We start from the raw sequence: 16,782 nt of genomic DNA on the forward strand, positions 1-16,782 counted from the left end.
GAGAAAATAAGAAAAGAGAGAAAGGCTCCAGCAGTTCATCCAGTACTCAAGAGTCTACAAGAATTCAATGTTATTCTACATGATGCTATCTAGTAATTTAGTATCAGATATGACAAGCTTCTCATGAATGGAGGTTTGCGCAAACTTCCAATGGATGAATAGAGAACTCACATGAGAGACACTAGTGATGGAGCTTACTGTTTTCCCCTTGCCTGCAGCAACAATTAGCATCAAAGCTTAGCCAATAGTCCATGATTTTGCTTGAAACCTCTGATACATAATGCTCTTCGTATGGCCGTTGACGCAGCAAATATTTCAAATCAGGTCTCTAGCATTGGCATATCACAAAAATGCATTTCTGCTACGCTTGAACCACTCGGACAAATACATCTACCATACTCGACAAGAGAATTCATGTTGGCATCTGCAGTTGTTTCATTTTCAATCCTTCTGTATCTCTTTACCATGGTTGTAGCCATTTTCTAATGCATTTCCCAGCTGAAACTAGCTGCTGTTTGTTTCACTTGTCCTTCAAACCTCTTTCCCACAATAGTAACCATTTTCTAATGCATTTCCCAACAAAACTTCCACCTACCATTCTGATTAACGAACCACAATCTTAGCCAGAAAATAACCAATGCTGACAAACCAATTATACTTGTAGAACATGTGAACAGAAAAAAACGCAAATGGGGCTGAAGACTTTCCAAGCCAGAAAATACTTGAGATAACCATAAAAATGTAGCTGAAGGGAGCATGACAAGAGCTATTGAACCATCAAAGGAATGGGCGTAATCATACCATATCTGCACTGTGAAGGTTGACAGCTCATTTTCTTTCTTGATAAACATCTGAATTTGCAATCTGTATTCAATCCCATGAGGCATAACTTTTCATGTTACCTAACTGCAGTTCTTCACCATTGAACTGGGAAGTAAATAAGACCTGTCGATGGAGAGCCAGATGCAGGATTAATAATTATCATATACTAGAAGATCTAACAGAGTTTCTTTGTGGTCAAGAATGAACACAAAATTGCAAAATAGGCATGTTTCAAAGTTGTAGAATCTGCCCAAAATATGGGAGGCTAAAGCATCCCTAAACGGACACAGCTAATCAACCAAGTAAAACAGAATTCCATTCACAAGGAAACTAACGTTTATAGAAAATCCCATGCCGGTATGGTAAATTGTAAGGCATTTACATCTGAGACTGGGCAAGTCTGCACATCATTCTGTAAAATTAGTTCATGAAATATATTACTTGTCTACGACTTAATTGGTCTACCATCATGTGGTGCATATAAGCAGCATTTTGTATATTTTAAAACAGATCAAACAACGGCAGCACCAAAAAGATAAGAGCAAAATTGAAACAGTAAGTTTCTTGCAAGTACATGATTATGCGGCTCAAATGAGAGCTATTATGAAATGGTTGTTGTAGTGTAGTAGCTGACGATTCCTGCATCAATTAAATATTAATAAGTTAATATAAGCAAACAAAAGAATTCAAAGTTTAAAGCATGCAGTTTATATTACATACCTGATTAAATTGTGCAATTCCATGGAAACCTTGTACACCATTAAGTCCAAATTGATGAGCAGATACAAAAGACGCCTGCATAACATTGATCAAGAGCATAAATGAAACTGCAAGTGAATCATACAAAAAATAACAGCACTAATAACAGTGTGCATTTGCATAATGAAGGAGGTACCTGTATGAACTGAGTTGGAACAAAAAACTGTGGAGGATTCCTACCATTAGAAGTAACATCAGTTGATAAGGGTCCTTCAGCAATGCCCACTGGAACTTCGGCCTCATCAGATGCTCCTATGTTAAGTAGAATAGATAACTACATGCTACAGTGTAGAGGATATCACTTTCTGAAATCCAAAAAACATAAAGAGACGATGGGAACATAAGCATGCAAAGAAAAAGAGAGAAAAAAAATACAATGCTAGAATGAAGTTCCATACAGTCCTCGTGATCCCTTTTGTTGTTTATTTGAGCCCAGCACATTTAGAAGGCTAGGATGGGGGTCCACATTCTTCTTCCATTTACCACTTAACCCGTGCGATCCACCACTGTTACTTCCATTCTGAACCAGATTCTGCAGTTGACCCTTTGAGGCAGTGGTTGAGGCAGTCTTCTCAAGTAGTTTGGTGTATAAAATGCTTTCAATCTGTTCCAGAAGCTGATCTGATTGGCTTTCCTTGAAAGCATATGTTTCTGCATTCTCTACAGCCTTCACTGCAATTTGATACAATATGCGGCACAATGAGCGACAACGTCCTGCTAGAGATGATTTGTGATTGCCATCAAGAACAAAGTTATGATTATGTGTTATGAAATGTGCTTTAGCATCTTTCCTCCATCTTTTCAAAATGTAGTGTGGTGGGAGTTCCTTGATGTTTCTTAAGTCGAGTACTTTCAAGGCATGGCAACACTGGACCCCAACAAACTCAAAAATTTTTGCAGCTACATAAGCTTGTACCATCTAACAAGTCAAAAGTAACAAAGTGTGCTTTTGTTTTCTCATCGGTATTAACCTCATACTTGGCTACAGTTCCAACCTCACAGCAGGAATAAAGCACACAATTCCTGAACAGCTCAAACTCTAATCTAAACATCTCAAAGATTGCAGGGGTATATGCATTTGCAGCTTGCCAAAGCATCCGCAGAGGAGGTATTCTGTTCGTCCCTTGGTTTGCAAGATAATCAACTTGTCGTTCTGCATATCATTGCTCTTCTAATAACTTTTCATACTGCCTTAAAAATGGCAAAAGATCAATCTCTGGTGTCAAGAATTCATTCATAACACTGTGCAAGTTCTCATTCCGTAGTGTATTTGTTAAGTCTGCAGAAAAAACTTGACGTCCATAGACCAACGCCCACTTCTTTTTTCCATACAACTGACCTAACCATTCATTGTCTTTTAGATCATACTTTTCCAGCATTACCTCCCATGCAGAAAGGAATTCCTGCTCCTCCTCCAAGTCATACATACATCTGCCAAAATCATCTGCAAAAGTTTCATAGCCTTGGAAAGCATGACAAAGGTACCTCTTCGGATTCTGATATATGTGCCATGCAGAAAGACGGTGAGTTGTGCCAAGCCATGCAGCAGCAATTGCATCACTGATTGCTGAAAACTGATCTGTTAAAATTGTCTTTGGCTGTTCTCCACCCGTTGTGTTCTTGAAAGTCTCCAACAACCATTTAAAGGATTCTAAATTTACATCATACAGGAATGCAGAACCAAAAATAATTATTTGTTTATGATGATTAACACCAGTGAACAGCACCAAGGGTCGGCCATAATCATTTATTTGATAGGCTGTGTCAAAACATATTATGTCACCAAAGTAATGGTAATCCATGATGGATTTTGGATCTGCCCAGAAAACATTTGTCAGTTGCTCAGCTTCATCAACTTGTATGGCATAAAAGAAAGATGGGTTATCCCCTTTCATCTTTTGCAAATACTCCATCAAAGCACCTGCAACACCACTCTGTAAGTTCTTCATACGCTTTGATCTGAGATAATTTTTGTAACTAGCAGGAATTTGACTGGCACCTTGTCGGCCTCCAGTCTGAAACTTAGCTAACAGCCTTTGTAACCTCAACATTTGAATATCTAAGAGAGCTGTGAGCTGATGGTTATGGTCAGCGACAAATTCAATCACACAATATTTGCCGTCAGGTGTAATTTTGATTGCCAAACGTGCCGAGCAACCAGTTCTTGTTTCTGATCCTGTTTTCTTGGCCTCATTTGTTATGTTGGTTGGACGATACCCTTCTCTTGAGCACACATAAACTATAGATCTAGTAACATTCCTAGCAGATTTATCCCACCAACCTTTCCGAACACTGAAACCAACAGTTCCAGCATACCTAATGTAAAACTCATATGCCTTAACTTCATTTGAGAAAACCATTCCAACTTTTGGCTCTCCACCTGCATTTAATGCATCATCTGTGGGAGCATGTGATACCACTTCTGTAATTTCCTCGTCTTCTTGGAATCTAACAAGGGGGTAAAGGAAAATCAGTTATTCTAAAAATACTAGCTCAAGACGTGTTCACAAAAGCATGAAGCGATAGGAGGAACATACGAGTCAAAGACATGTAATAGATGCATATTGGAACAATGAATCACTTCTATATCTGCTCGCGGATGATAAACTTCTAAAACCACAGCATCAATTTACATACACTATTCAGTTGGAAAGACTTGCATCATGGAATTCAACAAAGCAACAAACTGTATATTTCTTTGCCAAGAAACTTAGGACAGATTGCAAATCTACACCATAATTTGTAGGTGCAATATCATCCTTAAGCACTAAGTCCCTGACCATACACATTGATTGCAAATCTACACCATATGCATTAATTGCTTTCAACAACTTGCAGTATGTTCACAATCCCAAGAAGCACTAGAACGACAAGCAATAAAACCTACATAATCTACACTCTTATTAGCTGTTCACTCTTCTTTGATGCCAAATCCGGCACAGACATTGTGTGTAACATTTGCTCACTTGTTACAAATTTCTCAATAAGAAAACAAGCATGGATGAAGGCAACAGAAAACGACAGCTTCACTTCATGCATCTTCAAAGAAACAGAAAGGTGAATTAAATATGTTTTGTGTACAGTAAGTACACACCATTATTAGTACTAAATCTTTAAGAAATATATTGCAATGCTATATGCAAGCTGTAGGTAAACCCTTCGCAGATGGAGTTGCACGGTTCATCAGCATCGTGCTTTCTAATGATTCTTCTCAGCAAGAAAACCGGAATGCCAAAATCCAGAGATCCTACTCATATATTCCTGTTGAATTGATCATTATTAAGATTCCAACACAATTAACTTACATGAATGGTAGCACCAAGATATTTCTTTCTTCTCTCTTATATAGGATGAAAGACAAGGTCACACAAATGCTATCTTGATGTGTGACAAAAAGTAATTTTATTTGTGATCATAACATGCTTCATATAAAGAATACTCAATCACTAGTATAAGGTTTTCATCATACATTTTATCACTGATGCTCCTTGTTTATCCATCAAGTCAACAATTAAATATTTTCTCTTAATCTGACGAGGTTATCTTTAAATAATCCAAAAATAGCTAGAAAGAATAAACTAAACATCTTTCAATAGATCTCTATTGAAAGATGCCAATACGGCAGATCCTGTACTTATTAAATGTCCAAAAAGACAAATGATTCTATAAGCAAAATATGGCTAGACGATGCTGATAAATGACTTACTGACACCAAGAAATACTCAAGAGCTTAGCCTAAGAATCTATAAGAATATCTTCTAACTGCAATTCATCTCTGCTAAGAAATCATCCTCCAATACCCCGCTGATGCCTTCAGCCAAAGCTTACCTTGAAGGAACCTACAAAGTGCAGGAACCAGTGGCCATTCAACAAAACGTGAACAACCAAACTGCCTGATCGAAAAACTCAATCCATGTGGCCAGAGAGTGTGAGTACTCCAACAATATGATCAATAATTGTAGCTCTCCGTATGTCGCAGCTATGACTAACATCTGGTTCTACTAAAAAATTCTTCATGATCCAATGTAATGGGGAATTCTGCAACTAGAAGAATTCATAAGCATACCTTGGTAGGCCTTTTTATGCCTGCTCTATTTGTTTGTTTCATCAAGTACATAAGAATTATATCTCTCCTTTCTTCCTCTGTGTACCTATACACTCTCACACCAAGTGCTCTCAATAGCTGAGATTGACTAGCATTGGCTGCAGGGTTTGTCTTACCACCATCCTTCACTCTAGCCTTTGATGCGGTTGCCAAACCAGCTGAAGAAATTGGTTTTGGCCTCACATCTTTCTCCAAAGATGTGACTACTTTTCTAAGACTGCCACTCTGAACCTCTTGACCATGATCCTCTCCAGCCGGTGCTACCTTCTCAGTAGAGCTCTCAACTTAAGAAACCTCTGCAGCATCCTGATCTTTCTTAGCTCTTGACACCTCCTGCACGAGCCTGTGAGCTCTCGCTTCCGTTTCCCAACACTAGAAATGAAACTCCTCCTGTATATCAGATAATTGCCCCGCCAACACAAGAACCTCTGCATGATGAGCGCTCTGCTGCCTGCCGACCTACGGTTAGAGCCCGTCTGAGCCTTGAACCCCAATTTCTCACCGTAGCCGTAATAGAAGGTCTTCGCGGCCTCCACGGACTCAAATTCCGTGCCTACCGCCGGCGCCAAAACCACGCCCTGACCTCCACCAGCCAGCACATGACCTGGCAGAAGCCCGTGGTTGTGCTCAGCGACAAACTTCGAAACCATCCAACTGCCATGCTCCTTCCGCACCACCTCCATCATCGCCTTGCATCTGCCCTCCCGCGGGGGCGGAGCTGGAGGCTGGCCGTGGCCTGGGGTGCCGACCTGCCGCATGAGGAGGTAGCTCCGCATGACGTAGGCCACGCGGAGCGCGCACTCCTTATAAAGCGTCTGCCCCCCCCCCCAACGACGGTCCCATTTTCGACGGCTCCTCCACCGGCGACCCTTGTGAACTCTCACCACGCGGCTCCTCTTTGGGCTCCACCATCGCCGTCGACCCTTCCTCCTCGTCAGGGGCCTCGTCCGCAATCTCCGAAATGAGGGCCATCTCTACGTTTTTCCTCAGAATTGCAACCCTAGGGCAAAAAAGATTCAATCTTTAACACAATCCGAAGCTCCAACTGCGCCAAGGTAGTGAATTCATGAGGAGAATCGAAACCCTACCGTTTCTTTTTCCTCCCTCTTTTGGGAAACGGGAATGGAAATGGACGTCCAATTTCCGAATTCACTCTCCGATTCGCCTCCGTGCATCTATTGTTCTCCCCTCGCAGCGTTTTAAGATCTTCCATGAAATGGAAGAAGTAGGGGATGGGATCGCCGCCGTGCTCCATCTTGAATCTTGGTCGGCTGCGGAAGGCGACATGAGAAGCAGTGGGATTTGCTGCGGGAACATTTCGATTAGATGAGAAGGTACAGTGGGAACTCCTTGTGGGCCCAAAGCAGGTGGGTTCTGGGTTTTAGTCGAATCAACGATAAGCACGCGTCCGAGAGTCGATCTTGGTGCTGATGTCAATGTTGGCGTCCGAGTCCAAAGCGGAACCTTAAAATTCCAATGGTTGATAGAAAATAATATTTTTCCTTTATATTTAATCCATCCTTTATCGAGAGAGAGAGAGAGACTACTCTTCAATTTTCTATCTTTTATTAGATACTGCTTCTGTGAGGATTTTGAGTCAGAGTGAAATAGAGTTACTATATGCATTCAACTTTTTTTTTTTATATTACTACTATAATTTTTTATTTTTAACTTAATCTTTATTTTACACATCAATATCTTTATATATATATATATATATATGTTAATTTATCTAAAATTTTTATTATAAATATATATTTTTACACTATAAATAATAAATGATGAAGACGGGAAGTAATTCCACTCGTTACCAACTAAGATAATTGACATACTTAGAATTGTCTTTTGAACTCTCACCGTTTGCCATAGAAAGTTGGTTATCTGTAGTAATGAAAAATATACTCCTGCTAATTTCCTACAGAATCATACAAAAGATTTTAGCTGCTATTCCCATGTCAAACGATGTGTTATGAACACATAGATCAGTGCATAAGACTCCAGTACAGATTCTGAGAAGAGCAGCTTGAGATTAAGGTCTGAAACATAGATCAGTTGGCTTCTGAAATATGATAAGTCCAAACATGAATTACAAGTAGATATACAAATCTTAAGTACACCACACTAAGCATAGACTTTGTGTTATGAACACAGATTGAGCACCTTCCCTTTCTTTCTGCACCTATCTGCAATACGCAATCAGGAAACAAACAATATGATTAAGTGACATTTTTTATGTATCTTATTCAGATGCAATTTGCAAATATCAACTTGGCAAACTTAGAGAATAGATTCCAACCTTAGAATAAGAGACATATGCCCAAGATGAACTCGGCTTCATAAGCACAAGTCAAACCAAAAGAACAAACTTGGAATTGATTCCAAGCTTAGAATAAGAAATAGGATGAGTAACAATGCACTAAGAACGAGCAAACTAAAGCATCAGTTACAATCAATCTATATTAAAGAACAAACTTTAATAGCATGCGTTATCACAGTGTAAAAGCAACAGTATTATTCGTAGCGGCACAAGAAAAAGGAACCATCTTTGTTATGGCGATGTGGGCGTTTCAGCTCACCTTCACCTGCGGATCACACGTCTTTGGCGATGAGCTCCCCGTTGACCAGCTCCCTGTACGCGGCCACTGGCCAGATGAAGCCCCTCCAGAGCAGCCTGGTGGCGAGCGGCACGTCGATGATGATCTCCTTCATGGTGGGTTTCTTGTCGTCCCGGATGGCGATCAGGTAGCTCCGCCCGACCCACCCGATCCAACCAGCGATGTAGAGGAAGAGCAGGCCCGGGGTGATGAACTCGCCCCAGTGCCGCTGGTCGCCGTTGACGATGAGATGGGGCAGCCCGTCGGAGCCGCACAGGAGGCCGAACTTGCCATAGTTCTCGAACCGGCGCTTGGTCTTCTCGATGGAGGCCTTGATGGCGAGAGCCGGCGCGGAGTCGGGCGCGTACTTTTTCAGCGAGGCTTCCAGCTTCTTGATGGATTGCTTCTCCCGCTTCGCGAAGGCCTTGGACTCCTTGCACGGGGTGAGGCCGGAGATGTCAGCGACAGCGGGGGGAGGGGCGGCGGCGGAGGAGAGGAGGAGGGAGGAGAGCGCCAAGGCGGCGGAGAAGGTCTTGAGAGAAGAAGAGACGGAGTCATCTCCTTGTTGTGGCTGTTGTTGTTGGGGTAAAGAAGCAGAGCAGGAGATGGAGAAGCGAGGCCTAAAGGTGGCAGCTTTGGGCTTTGGGGCGAGGGGTTTGGAGAGGGTGGGGATGGAGCACAATGAAGCCATTGTTGTGTTCTCTTCTCCTACTTTCTCCTCCTCCTCCTCCTCTTCCTTTTGATCACTGAACTGCTCTCCTTGCTCCGCTTCAACACCACTACTTCTCCTGCGTCGAGGAGGAGAGAGAGGAGAGATAAGGAGAAGGATATGGGGAGGGGATAAGGTGGGGAGTAATAGGGTGACTTGGCGGAAATGGATTGGGGGAGGGAGTGCAGTTTGGAGAGTAGCTCAGATTTCCTTGAAACCTTGTGGTTGTGGTGAGACCATTTAAGATGATGTTGCTTGGTGTTCTCGAAATATATGTCCAATAATACGATTCATTTGCTGAATGTGCTGCAATCTGTGAAGATGAGCAAAATTGTATGATGATTTTTGATGAAATTATAACAAATATCTTCCCATACAAAATACCTCCTAAACTAATAAAATTCATTAAAATAAAAGACAAATTGCATATAATAAGACCTGTCGTTACAATTATGCACAACCAGCGAGAGAGCTTTCTAAGTGTCACAATTTCTTTTTTGGAGATAAATCCATTATTTCTAAATTTTACGGAGACATAAATGTAAGAAGATATGTTGTTGTAATCCTTTTTCCTTTTCGCAACAGGCGTGATTAACTATGCAAACCATGAGTGAGAGAATACAAAAGACATGCACTTTGGACATACTTCGTGATTCGTGCATCACCGAGCCCCATAAGTCGTGCCCATACTATAAACAGTGAGACACGACGGCAAAACTAACTTCCTCCCGCGATCATTTCATTCCCTAGTTGGGATACTTCTCTCTCTCCCACCTCCCTCCTCCGCCTTCTTCTTGTTCTGCCTCTTTCATCCCCTCCCTCCTCCTCTGTCCCTTCTTCTGCTCCTCACATCTCCTCCCCTCTTCGTCTGCCCTCTTCCGACGGTACGCTGCTTTCGAACTTCCCTTCCGAGTCCGTTGCGGCCGTAGGCTTCCAGGAGGGTCCCGTTGCGAAGCGCAAGGCGCTGGCCTTTGTTGGGTCCGAATCGTTCCGTCGTAAGAGTTTTCTAATACGATATTGGATCTTGAAGTTCTCCTCTCAATTTTTCGTTTGTGATGTTGAATCTTGAATTCATAGAGTTATTAGTTTTACCATCTTCCGACGACAGGCGGCTTTTGAACTTCCCATTTGGTTCATCGCCACACCCCAGGCTTTCGGGAGGTTCCTGTTGCGGAGCTCAAGGCGCTGGGCTTTGTTGGGTCCAGATCGGGCTTACTTTCCGTCGTTAGATCGGTAGGTAATCTGTGGTGTTCTTGATCTCTTTCTTTTTTGACTTTTTCTATGACGATCTTGGATCTGTTAATGATGAGAAACACACGATTTCTTCTATTGGTGATAAAGGAGACCGCTCCATCCCTCCTCACATTTGTTTTACCGCCTCATGGGATTTTGATGGAAATAGTACTCAAAACCCTCAAAAACATCAAAACAGAGAGAATCGATAAGTTGTGCTCACAGAGGACTTGAGCAGCATCGCTGGTCTGATCCAAGAAAACAAGTGAAGAACAAATCTCAATAGAATGGAAGGAGAAAGATCGAGTCCGATCCAAGAAAACAAGTGAACAATGACATATCTCCAAAGAATGGGAGGAGTGGATCGAGAGAGAATCGAGAAGTTTTACCATCTGATCGAGGAGGTAAAAGAAGACCTCTCCATCCCTCCTCGCGTTCGTTTTACCGCCTCATGGGATTTTGATGGAAATAGTACTCAAAACCCTCAAAACACATCAAACGAGAGGAAATCGAGAAGTTCTACTCACAGAGAACTTAAGCGCCATCGCTGGTCTAATCCAAGAAAACAAATGAAGCACAAATCTCAACAGAATGGGAGAGGAAAGATCGACTCCGATCTAAGAAAACAAATGAACAAGGACAGATCTCAAAAGAATGGGAAAAGAAAAATCGAGAGAGATCAGCGAATGATCGAGAAGTTCTTTTCACCTGATCGAGGAGGAAGAAGAAGACCGCTCCATCCATCCCTGCGTTCGTCTTACCACCTCATTCGATTTTGACGGAAATATTAACTCAAAACCACGACACCAGAGAGGGGCGGCATTTATAGGCAGAGGTCGTCACGTGCTGTGCACCTGATAGTTTCCAAACCGCCAAAGTCCAGTACGAAACGGATCACAACTTGAGTCGCGACTCCACTCTGACCGACTGCCAACTGTTGTGGCCATTAGGAGATTATCGGATCAAATCCACTCGGATCCGAATCCGGGTCCGTAAATTTTTAGGACCTTTTAACTATTACAATCCTTGTCGATACACGTGATATTAAAAAAATAATGGTGCAATCCTTCTTGGATCATTACTTACTGCTTCTTAAATATTTCTTATCAGGCAAGACTTGAGGCATCGATCTCTGGTCCCATCGAGCAAAAGAATATGATTCCAAGCTTTCCCTAGCAAACAAGTAATCAAAGAGGAAGGTGATCTGATCCTTCAGAAAAGAAAAGAAAAAGAAAAGGACAGAAAGGACGATCCTCATGTGAAACACTTTCATGTTATCCTCATATGAACTGATTAAAGTATGGTTTAGCGTTGTTGATACATTTTTTTCTTCTTTGTTGGCAAAGCCTTAGAACAAGTGAAGTGTTGCTTATGGAGCACAGGTAATCCAACTGATGATTCGAAGGGAATAGTATAAAGTGGAGAACTTCCAACGCAAGGAAGAAAATGAAGACTCTGACTTCTGACCAACAAGTAGCCACATGTTCTCCAACAGATAAGAACACGTGAGACATGGCCACAAAGTTCCCCACATTTCTCTCGTGCTGCATGCGTTCCTTGGAGGAGTAGAAGAAGACATGCATGCATGCTGATTCCCTTCAACTTCCAAGGAGTTGATTCATAGAGAGAAGGAGCCGCATGCTTTCTTGAGCTCGCAGGACTGCGTGAAGGTCGAGGCGGCGATGATGTGCAGCAGCTCGAACAGCGCCGGAAGCGGAGAACTCCGAGCGCCGAAGGGATACGTGCCGGTGCTGGTCGGAAGTGGGAACTCCGGGTCGGAGAGGTTTTTGGTGCCTGTCAAGGCCTTCAAGCACCCATCTTTTTCTGGTTTGCTCGAGATGGCATCTCAGGAGTTTGGGTACAAGCAGAAGGGCGTTCTTCGGATACCCTGTGACGCCCAACAGTTTCGCCGTGTGCTTGAGGTGATTGCAGAAATTTGAATGCAATGAAGGGTTGCTTGCTTTCTTCCTTTCTTCCCATCTCCTACATGCTTATCTCTCTCTCTCTCTCTCTCTCTCTCTCTCTGTGATGACGAGGTCTTCTTTATTGTGGGACTGCAAAGAGAACTCTTAAAGTGGAAACCGTCCATGAAAGCCATTAATGTCACAGGATGATTTTTCACGTTGATGCCTAAATTGTTAACCTCTATCAATCCACTTAAAAGCGTTAGACCCAAATTACGAAGTTTGATCGACTCGTATGTTAGTTAATAAACTACTTGTAAACATTGTGGCCAAGTGATCAAAGTTCACAGCTTTCCTCGAAAGCTTAGCGATTAGTCAACGTTACATACCAAGAGGAAGAAGTGTGGGGCTTCTTTGATGCCTTGTTTCACAGGAAAGAAATGGAATGGTCGGTGACAAGGACGAAACATGGAAAACATCTGCCTCCTGTAACCATCATAAGTAGAGGACCACGAGAACAGATCATCCTGCATGAAATGAATGTGTCCCAAAAATATAAAAAGGTCTCTTACATTATTCTCCCAAAAAATATCGATTGTTTATGTGTGTGGATCTCTCAGCTCGCGTTATATAACATATCTGAATTCAATTAAAATTATTGCTTGCACATTTAGGCTCAAAATTAAGTAATTTTGAGACAAATATCTATTTTTCATAAAAAAATAGAAGATAAAACACATTGGAAATGCGGGGTATCGATCCCCGTACCTCTCGCATGCTAAGCGAGCGTTTTATCATCTGAGCTACATCCCCGATAGACAATAATCGATTATTCATTATAAAATTCTCTATATCAATTTATAATATATTAGTGATGGGCAATAAAAACGATCGCGATGGGACTCGAACCCACAATCTCCCGCTCCGGAGGCGAGCGCCTTATCCATTAGGCCACGCGATCTTGTTGTAAAGTTTTAGTAATTATTTAATATAAAGTAATCTAATAAATGGTAGCACAATAAAACCACGAGATGCACGTTAGAAGCAGACAATAGAAATGAGGGCTTCCAAATGCAAAAAAGATGAACCAATAGCACAGATTAATTAGAAGAAATAGTGACATCTGTTTTTTAACCTTTCTTTCACATCTCCAGTTTAGCTGTGCGAAGCTTTGGCTGAGAGATACAAATAATTTATTAGTTCATCTGTCATTTTGTCAATCACAAGCACTCTTATGGAATTATCCTTTCGAGTTCTTCAGTTCCGGTTAAGTGAGTTCCCAAGTTTCACAACTGCTGGTGTAGTATACAGCAACCTTCCTCCAAACTTCTGAGCTCTCCACCAAGATCCAAGAATTATGCAGTGGTGACAGTAGCATCGGGTTTCAATCCCCACTCCGTCCAAGACCCGATCGTAAACTGCTACATCAGTTTTTCCAATCCGACGCGGACCTTAAAATCATACAATGGCCATCTCTGTTCACTATGCCAAGATCATATATATTCCGCTAAACATCAATTTAGAATTCAAGTGGAGCAGCAAGTACGCAAGCAGTCACGCCAATACCTGCAAAGAGATGGTTTTCATTCAACTTATGAGGCTTACCTTAGGTAACTTTCCAGTGCAATAATAAGTAATCGTAATTCAGCATAGGTTTTTTTTTTTTTTTTCCTCCCAAGTCATCGTTGAAGCGATAAGAGACATTGTGATAATTATGCTTAGATATTGACACTAATAAGGTCATTTAGTAGTTCCAAAAAAGATAAAATCGTTCGGATATACCTATCATCGTATGGGTACGTCTATCACCCAAAACGAATAATTCCTCGTGAATCTACATGCCACACCAATGAGTGACCGACCAAATTATCCCTTATTAAATTATGAACAAAAAACTTAAAATTATGAACTATCTAACATCCATACAAGATGTACCTTCACTATTAAATTGTCATATCCATTGTTTATGTCTTGTTTGTTGAAATATGGTTAATTAAGCACATGTCATCTTTCATGAAATAAAGTTTAAAGGATATAAAACCAAACTATCAAAATGACTAGGATCCATAAATCAATAAAGTGAATATGTGGCGGATCTTTTCTCAAAATTATTTTTTTGAATGTACCTATACGATTTTATCCTTTGGAAATATGTAAATTTTAAAAAGAACATTTTTAAGGATAAGAGAGACCAAATAGACTTATGAGTCGTTGGTTCCCATACTTCTTAACCAATATGATACTAAATGGTTTTATCAGTGCTCTCTCTCATAAGGCAGCTAAGGGCTCATAGCCAAGGTGCATGGCTCGGGCCCTGCTTCTAGTGTCAATCTAATAAAAGACCATTGGTGTGACCCATAGGCTTGTGAGAAATTGTTCGTTTTGGACGATAAGCGTACTCGCACGATTTTATCAATTCGAAACATGTAAACATCAAAAGGCACCTTTGAGAGTAAAAGAAACCTGACGAACTTATAAGCTCTTAGATCTCATACTAACTTGGAACTAAATGGTTCTATCACCACCAACACTTGCATAAAACTACCATCATCCTGATATTACTATTGCAATTAAAACATACGAGCCATTTTAGTGTTGCAAAAATATTTTAAGATATGACATCCTGCCCTTTCACAATCATGGATTAGGCAATATTTGTTCAACTACGTGAAGTATGCCCTAAATAAATACCTAATCATAAGGGCTTACAAAGACTCTCCTAAGCTATACTTAATAAGGTTCAGAGAAAAAATAATTATTTACAATAGATATTTAATCACATCGCATAATAAATTTTTTTATCATACAAAAGCGGAGAAAAAAGACAAGCTGACTCCAAATAGTCACATGTTTTATAAAGAAATCATTATGGTAAATACATATTGCATATATGTCATATAAAAGATACAAAACTTATTCTCTTGCAGCTTTCACAGTAGTGATGACCTCTCTGTAGCTTTAGGACTTCTCTGGTCTCCACACAAATGTTGGTTAATGCAATGGCAAGAAAATGATCTTTTGCAATTAATTTAAATATCATGAAATATCTTTTCTCCATAATGCATTCTTGTGTCCTCAAAGGTTAAGGGCAACTCTCTATCATCCCCTATCCTTTTCCTCCATTCATTCCTCTCTTTTTCAGGAGTGATGGCAAACATCATGACAGTGGTGGCAGATGATAAATGTGATGGCTTCCACAAATGACAAATGCAACGATAGTAACTTCTCCTATATTTCGCAATGATACTCATTGATTTTTTTGTACTTTGTATTCAGCTTTCTCCTCCCCCTCCAATGGCTATGCACTTATCTATAGATTTTTCCAAACATAAAACACAAGAAAAAGCCAGAAAAGTTTGTTCATACAGGACTTCCCATACAAAGGGAAATAACTTGTTCTGTGTATGTATAATTTACAAAAAAATAATAATTAGAATATGCCATTGCAAACAACTAACATGTCAAACAAAAAGCATAAGAAAAAGAAAGTAAAGTTTACTTAAGTAGGACTTACCATACATATACTTAAGTATATGTCAAATTTTAGGATTTGACATATACATCCCTCTAAATCTACAATTATGATTTAACATTTGTCCAAAAGAGTCAAATTAATTTCTATTTATTTCCATCTCCTATTTCTCAATGTTTCTAATGGGTATTTGTTAATGTCAATTTGAGTATCAACATAGTGAAGTTGATCATTTGATGGAGACTTAACTACAATGACAATAAGTCATTATGTTTTACAGGGATAAAATATAAAATATATATATGAATATGTATATGCAAATTTGCCAATTATTTATTATGTAGGTAAAAATAAGGGAGATTTGGCTGTGTTTATTGAAGATGGAACTATTAGTTCAACATGTTGGGTGAAGGAGAATTTAATGATCCAATGAATAGAGTCTGTGTACAGGATTTTGCAAGCCATGGTTTGGTGAATTGGGTTCCTCTGCCTTCTCTTAATATACTCACAACATGTCATGTCATATCAAGGATGATCTGATCACTAGACAAAGCACTCACTCCACTTTGATTTAAAGATCACTAGCTACATGAAACATGAGCTGTGTTGGACTGTTCTTGCACCTGTTCTATGAGTTTGGACAGGTCTAATCTATCTTGTGCCCTACTTGTGAGCCTGTCTGTGTTAGTCTCAAAATGCAAATATTTAAATGCAAGTTGGAAGATGATCATTAACTTCTTGATTCTTGTTATGCATTTTCTTTTAATCTATTGTACACTAAGTTGGTTAAAATGAACTTAAAATGTATTTTTTTTTATAGAATGACCAAGTTTAGGCATTTATAATCTCAATAGTTTTGAGGTTTTATTATTTGATTGATAATCTCAATAGTTTTATATTTTATCTCAAGATTGGTGACCATATGATTACTATATAATATTTGCCCACATTATTACCACATCCAATGCATCAATCACTGCTATAAATCTTCAACCATTTTGGTTTACTAATTAGAAAGTTTGAATATTTATTGATACTTTATTTACTACTAAAGTTATTTTTTCAATTACATTTAACTATTTTTATTTATAAAACATAAAAAAACTAATTATTGGTTACTTGTTCACTAATTTTCTCTTACTCATTTTATTATGAAAATACCTTTAATATCATATACTATATAT

At 40.0% G+C, this 16,782-nt stretch overlaps 1 protein-coding gene, 1 long non-coding RNA gene and 1 other non-coding gene across 12 annotated transcripts; 1 reads left to right on the top strand and 2 right to left on the bottom strand.

Annotated features, from left to right (window-relative positions):
* Positions 1-15: 15 nt before the first annotated feature.
* On the bottom strand, positions 16-9,104 carry LOC135582732 (photosystem I reaction center subunit III, chloroplastic-like). Of its 10 annotated transcripts, none has more exons than XR_010491178.1 (7): positions 8,263-8,280; positions 6,775-7,869; positions 5,648-6,686; positions 1,718-4,029; positions 1,543-1,617; positions 1,397-1,461; positions 16-945 (listed from the first exon to the last, which is right to left on the bottom strand). XR_010491178.1 is itself a non-coding variant. In XM_065125105.1 (2 exons), the coding sequence occupies exon 1, from the start codon at positions 8,969-8,971 to the stop codon at positions 8,276-8,278; it is 696 nt and encodes a 231-aa protein (XP_064981177.1). In that variant the 5' UTR covers positions 8,972-9,104; the 3' UTR covers positions 7,692-7,869; positions 8,263-8,275. The 10 variants fall into 10 exon arrangements, 1 of the variants encoding a protein (XP_064981177.1); XR_010491176.1 differs by having other exon boundaries at positions 5,410-6,686; XR_010491174.1 differs by having other exon boundaries at positions 5,288-6,686.
* Positions 9,105-9,758: 654 nt separating this feature from the next.
* Positions 9,759-11,300, top strand: LOC135622855 (uncharacterized). Its single transcript, XR_010491182.1, has 2 exons — positions 9,759-10,222; positions 10,331-11,300. It is a non-coding gene; the product is annotated as an uncharacterized LOC135622855 (long non-coding RNA).
* A 1,714-nt stretch (positions 11,301-13,014) lies between these two features.
* TRNAR-CCG (transfer RNA arginine (anticodon CCG)) lies at positions 13,015-13,087 on the bottom strand. Its single transcript has one exon. It is a non-coding gene; the product is annotated as a tRNA-Arg (tRNA).
* Between the last annotated feature and the right edge of the window lie 3,695 nt (positions 13,088-16,782).

Source organism: Musa acuminata, chromosome BXJ2-9 (assembly GCF_036884655.1).
Source record: "Musa acuminata AAA Group cultivar baxijiao chromosome BXJ2-9, Cavendish_Baxijiao_AAA, whole genome shotgun sequence".
Classification (NCBI taxonomy): Eukaryota; Viridiplantae; Streptophyta; class Magnoliopsida; order Zingiberales; family Musaceae; genus Musa; species Musa acuminata.